This window comes from Lupinus angustifolius, chromosome LG18, assembly GCF_001865875.1.
Source record: "Lupinus angustifolius cultivar Tanjil chromosome LG18, LupAngTanjil_v1.0, whole genome shotgun sequence".
Lineage (NCBI taxonomy): Eukaryota > Viridiplantae > Streptophyta > Magnoliopsida > Fabales > Fabaceae > Lupinus > Lupinus angustifolius.
The window spans coordinates 616091-622734 of record NC_032026.1 but is presented as its reverse complement, the minus strand read 5'-3'; the positions used below and the strand labels follow the sequence as shown (position 1 = coordinate 622734).

The 6644-nt window shown below is 32.5% G+C and overlaps 1 protein-coding gene across 1 annotated transcript; it reads right to left on the bottom strand.

Moving 5' to 3' along the window:
* LOC109333310 (probable serine/threonine-protein kinase CST) lies at positions 326-5574 on the bottom strand. Its single transcript, XM_019568725.1, has 6 exons — positions 5417-5574; positions 4787-5112; positions 1990-2125; positions 1759-1901; positions 1035-1158; positions 326-737 (listed from the first exon to the last, which is right to left on the bottom strand). Exons 1-6 carry the CDS (start codon positions 5493-5495, stop codon positions 337-339), a joined length of 1209 nt encoding a protein of 402 aa, XP_019424270.1. The 5' UTR covers positions 5496-5574; the 3' UTR covers positions 326-336.

Here is a 6644-nt window from a genome sequence, read left to right as displayed (position 1 = left end):
ATATTGAAGTTAAAATTTAATTTTGAAGTATTTTTCTGACCATTCGTAGTTTATGGCACATGAAATAGTACCGATTATGGGACATCGGATGTGCTCCCATTTGGGAGAGGGTGGCTTCTTAGTCTCCTTAAGACTTGGGTTAATTACACCATACATCACTCTTGTATTAAAAAAACATCAACCATCATTATACTTAAAAATGTGATGATGATTACAATTACATGTTTTTCTAAATGGATTTGAATATAACTTCTGAAATACAAGAAGGGTGTGGAACATAATTAATCCAAACCTCAATGGAGTTTAGTGTAGTTTCCTTTTTCTTTTGCTTCATACTCAAGTAATGCTATGGCGAGCATGGCGGTGCCGCTGGGGATGTTGAAGGGCTGCGGACCTCGTATTGCGGTTCTTGGATTCCTTTGATTTGTCCTGAATAGCTTCGATGCCTTCCAATGACTCGACAACATCTTTCATTGAAGGACGGTTCTTCGGGTCATGTTCTAGGCATTTTAGAGTAAGCTGTGCTGCTTGTAATGCTGCCTTGAATGAATATTGGCTTTCTATCCTAGCATCCATGATAGTTTTCAACTTCTTTTTGTTGAAGAGATTAGGCTTAATCCATTCAACCAGGTTCTGCTGCCCTGTTGGCCGATTCGTATCAAGCGCCCGCATTCCGGTCAGCATTTCGAGCAGCACCACGCCAAAGCCGTACACATCACTCTTCACATACAAGTGGCCTGTCAAATAATGATACAACCCCTATGCATGTTAGTTTGGTGCGAGTCACAAACGATTACAGTACGCTTCTACTTCTTTTCGGTCGTGACTCATTCAACCATTATTTTTCTACAAAGCATTGACCGACGCAGTGTTCGGTACGAGAAAACAAACAAAAAAGAAAGTTAGCATGCATGTATTTAGATTCTTCTGAGTCTAAATGCATCATCTTTTACTCTCTATAATGATTCATGAATAAGGTCAAACATATAGTTGAAAAGCTGCATTTATTGGCAATTATGTGTAGATATAATTACCAGTTGCAATGTATTCTGGAGCAGCGTAGGCGTACGTGCCCATGACCCTAGTAGTTACATGTGATTCACCCGCAGAAGGCCCCAACTTAGCTAAGCCAAGATCCGATAATTTCGCATTGTAATTCTGTACGAGACAAAAAATCAGTTATCGAAATGATATGAGGAATGCAGCATAGATAAAAAAGGCATCAATTTTGTTACTTCGAAAAATTATGTGCCCATAACATCAAGTAATATGATTCAACTAATCAACGGGATAACAGCACTTAGAAAGAGAGAAGAAATCGAACTTTTCAGATGATATTCTTTTCATTATGTTTACATATCGTTTTAGTACGATTTTAGTTAATAAAACAACTAAAGGTATCCCAATTCATACAATCTTAATCAACCCCATATTACTACAAAACATAAGGAGCAGATTCAGTTGTACATGTTAGTTGAATTCTGTTTGCTAGTGTTACTTACAGTTTATTTTAATTGCAGAAGTTAGTCAGAGTTAGTCTCGTGTCAGATAGCAATTTAGAGCACACCCGTAATTTTCTGAGCTTCGCATCACTTTGTATAAACTCAGATACTCTTTCTGTATCGATTCGATTAAATGTGAAAGGAAATAAGCAAGTGTTTCATCACTAAGAGCCGAAGATGATACTACATTTGTTTTACCTACCATATCTAAGAATAAGGAAAAAGGCAGACGAAGACCAACATAAAAATAACTAACCCCATCGAGTAGTATATTCGAAGCCTTGAAATCTCTGTATATGATTTGCTTCTCGGAAGTGTGCAAAAAAGCTAAACCCCTAGCTGCGCCCGTAGCTATTTTAATTCGGGTGTTCCAAGAAAGTGGTTCTATGTTAGGATTTCCTGCTCCGAAACAAAAGAAAGTAAATTAAAGTCAAATTTATAGCCAAGATTTTTTCTTTTGCTCGTTTTAATCGTGCACATTTCATACTTCGGAAAAGATGATTCTCCAAGCTTCCCTTCGACAAGAACTCATACACGAGAAGAAGCTCGTCGTCGTCCCAACAGTAACCCAATAGCTTGACCAGGTTCGGGTGAGAAAGCCTTCCTAGAAAGTTGACTTCCAACTGCATTGTCAATTCAGTAGAGAAACATATTACAAAATCAGATAGCTGAGTTCAAATTTGTGCACAAAAATGTAGGATTTATCACATTGAAGATACCCTGATTGTGTTGATGGTTATACTAACATATTAAATGCAATATGACAAGTGAAAATCACTATATATAAGAAGGTTCCTCTTTATATATTCCATTTAGCTAAAGAATATCATATCACTATGTCCTAAAGTCATTAATCACATCTGTTTTTCCATCTACTGTGGCGAAAATCGCTGTATGATAAAAGCGGCAGAAATTTATAATTTCTAATTAAGGTGGAAATCATATATTTGATACAATGATAGCTATTTATTTCGGGGGTTACATTATAAGTGATTTCTAAAAGCTGATAACCTATAGGGATAATGGGAACCTATAAGTTAACGCATAAGGAAGGTTATGGTCCCAAATATACCAAATCACAAATAGTTTTCAGCTCTCCCCATCAGAGAGAAAACGAAGGTCCCAAAAGGAATTAAGGATTTGGTTGAGGAAGACCATCATATCAAAACTCTCTCAAAATGTATATCAAAGGAGTAGATCAAAGACCATGGATTCAGTGATTCAGGTCAGGTATGACTTTATATCCTTGTTTTATATTATGTGTGAGAATCATGATATTCAAGATCCTAGAATTGATATTTCACCAATATCAAGAAATATCTAACAAAAAGAAGAGAAACTTAATGAGATTCGAATTGTCTTCTTATATTTTGTATTTTGTGTTGAAAAGACCAAGTTCATCTGATTATACTTCTAAACAAAATTTATGATGAATCATTATACTATCATTCGATCTAGGTAGCCGATTCCAGTTAGTATGATTAAGGCTTGATTGCATACTTTAAGCATTTATGATATGAAAGCTTCCAATATTTTGCATGCAATTTTCAAACCAAGGCAATTTAGTCAAGTAATATGATTTTTGGATTCCATAATTAATGCAAGACCCTATATAATCCTAATATGGATCAATTAATACAATTCTTAATCCTAATGCATAATCTTAAGCAACCCCTTTATATAAGCAATACCAACAACTGGTTGGTCTAGCGGTGTAAAGTCCCGCTAGATCCCCAGAATAACCAAAAGGTCAAGGGTCTGATTCATCTGAGCGAAACTTGTTGGAATGGACAATCACGCATTCCAAAAAGAGATTAATTCATTACCTATAGGGCGAGAAGATAGTCTTGGTAGTACCAAATAAACTTTATATAAGCAAATGTGTTAAAGCTCTATCTCCACATTGCACATAACTTCAAAAAAGTCCATCCCCCATGTGTCCCACACAATAACCTAAGTTTTGAATTTTCAAACATGATTATTATTATTATTATTTTTTCTTCTCTAAGGAAAAAGTCAATAGGGGTTTACAAAGACAACTAAAACACTTCCAAATTTTATAAGGGTATATTCAGTCAAGAATTCAATAGTGTGAACATAAAGCAACATATTTTAATAAAAAATTCTTCAATTGGTGATAACAAATGTATGGAAGAAGAAGAAAAAGACATTTAAGTGGGACCATAATGCAATTTCCTACCACATTTCAACTTTCAAAGTCTGATATTTTATATACTTTTTCTTTGGAATAAAAAGTCCATGGTATCAATCAATAGCTGTGGCTTGGCTTCACATTGAACAATCATTATCAATACCATGTTCATTATTCATTTGATAATCATTTTCAACTCTACATTTTTTCCAAGAAAATGGTAAACAACACAAATAAATAATATTTAAAATTAAATAATAATAATAATAATTTTTGGACCACAAATATAATATATTTTTAGTATAACAAAAAAAAAGATATAATCTAGGACAGGTTATCATGCTCAAGTTAGGAAGATCCACACCATAACTGATATTTATTACCTTTTCATTTTAAAAATAATAAAAAATTGACTTAATTTAATTTGGCATCATTTTTATAAATGTCTTCAGGTTTTAAGAATGATATATTCTATTAGTAAAAATGACATATGTCATTTTCCTTTAAATATTTCAATATATCTTTTTTATTATACTACTAAGAGTATATCTCACCTTTTTTAGTAAGGAATTAATATCCTTCAGGTTTCGGGGAACACATCTGTTATTCCATAGCTTTGTATCACTCTATGTGTTGGGAGGTGTGATTGACTAAAAAAATATTTAATAATTACAATTTTAATTTAAATAATTTTTTCTAACCAATCAAAGTTAATGGTAGATAGAGTGGTAACAAAAAGTAAGACAATTGATTTCGTGGTTACCCCTCCCATCCCAACAAGTGTAGCTAGCTATCAGGAATTAGGAATTAAACATTCGACCTTGTTGGGGATCTCTTAACCACTATACTTACGATAAACAGTACGCTCCGTCCAAATACAATAATTATTTCCTAATGTGGCTGACAAAAACTGAGACGTATAGTTTGTTTCCAAGATTTGAACTATGACAAGTAATCTTTTCATTACCTTAAATCCCGAGAATTATAGACTTATTCGCTTCTGAAAGATAATGTTGTATACATTTATTCTCCCTATCGCCTATCGCCTATTAGGTGAAAGTCTCGTGCGCCGAATTATACAGATATTTTGTAAAACAAAAGTTAGAAGTAAAAGAGATGAGATTGAATTAACCTGCCACTCTTGAAACCCTTGGGTACTTTCATGGTTCAACTTTTTGATAGCAACAACCATTCCAGTGCCAGATTTAGCTGGATTTAGTGTCTTTTCATCTAACCATCCTTTATACACTTTCCCAAAACCACCTTCACCTAACAATGTATCTGACCTGAAACCCTTTGTTGCTGATTTCATCTCTGCAAAACTGAACACCTTCAAGTTTGGCCTCTCCACAATCTTATCATCATCTTGATTTTGGTACCCACCACCATCAATGCTTCCACTCCCTATCTCTGAAAACTGACTTTTCACCACACTGCTTGTTGAAGCAGTCGTGGTGGCTGCGCGAAAACATAAGAGTCAGCTCAGTTGGTAAAGTTACGAGATATAAATAGAGTCAATTCAGTTAATAAAATTACGAGACATAAATAGAGTCAGTTCAGTTAATAAAGTTACGAGACATAAATAGAGTCAGCTCAGTTAATAAAATTACGAGACATAAATAGAGTCAGCTCAGTTGATAAAGCTACAAGACATAAATAGAGTCAGGTTAGTTGATAAAGTTACGAGACATAAATAGAGTCAGCCCAGTTAATAAAGTTACGAGACATAAATAGAGTTAGTTCAGTTGATAAAGTTATTTGCCTGAAAAGTGAGGGCTTTTGAGGGAAGAGGAGTTTGGATTAGAAGGAGAAGAGAGTAGAGAAGAAAAACAGAGACCCATATGAAACAATAACTTTTCTTCTTATTCTTCTTCTGTTTGTTTGGTTTGTTGGAAAGTGTGTAATGAAAGTGAAGAGGAAAAATGAGTTTTGGTGAAGACAGAACACAAACAGAGGATAAAAGAGAACAATGGGAGTTAAGAAAATAAGATAGACAAAGTTGTCTTTTTTTGGTTATTTTTTCTAATTGCGTGTTCAAAATACTTTATTCATAGTTTAAAATTTATATATCGTCGGTGTAAAGTTTTTTAAACTGTTAGTATATTATCCACTTTTCATTTGTATTACTTTTGTTTGAGAGTTAATGATAATTATTATATAAATGATGAATGATTTGCCGATAATATAAAAATATACTTATATTTTCGGTCTATACATATACATTTATGTAAGCTTAAACAAAACATAAGGAGATGAATAAAAAAAGAAATAAGTACACAAGTGTTGCTTCCCCTTTGTACGGTCAATTTGTTTCTAAATCAAGCATGGCATGGTTAATAGATTCTTGGATTTGAAATAGTGATTTAGATTATTGGTTTATCAGAAAATATTTAATAATTATTTTTTTTAATAAATTAAATTTAGTAATATATTGAGTAATATATTTTTAGAGAGATAGATCCTAGTACATTACGATTTTAAAGTACATATAAACACCATTTTGACAAGGGCAAAGTTGTCATTTTATTTTAGAGAAAATGCTGACTTTGTTGTGTCACCACTATCAATTGGAAAGTGGAGAGTAGTGATATAATGGGTCATCTCTAAGTTCAATGGATATCAATTATATATATAGAGGAAATGATGACACAATTGTTATTACGAAAAGAAAACAATTAATATAAATTATTAAATCTTATTTAAATGATGAAGATTAAAAGAAATATATATATATATATATATATATATACGGATTGAATTAAGTAAGAATAATTCTCATATAAAAGCATAACAATAAATTTGGGTCTTACAACCATATATAGATAGTTAGGATTAAAAGTTACTTATTTTTTACACGATCACTTAAAAAATCGTTTATATGTATCTTTTAATTTTGATCATTCAAATAGATCAAATGATTATATTAATTATTCTCATTTATTACAATAATGCATTGTTTTCACCTGAATCGCTCCATATATATATATATA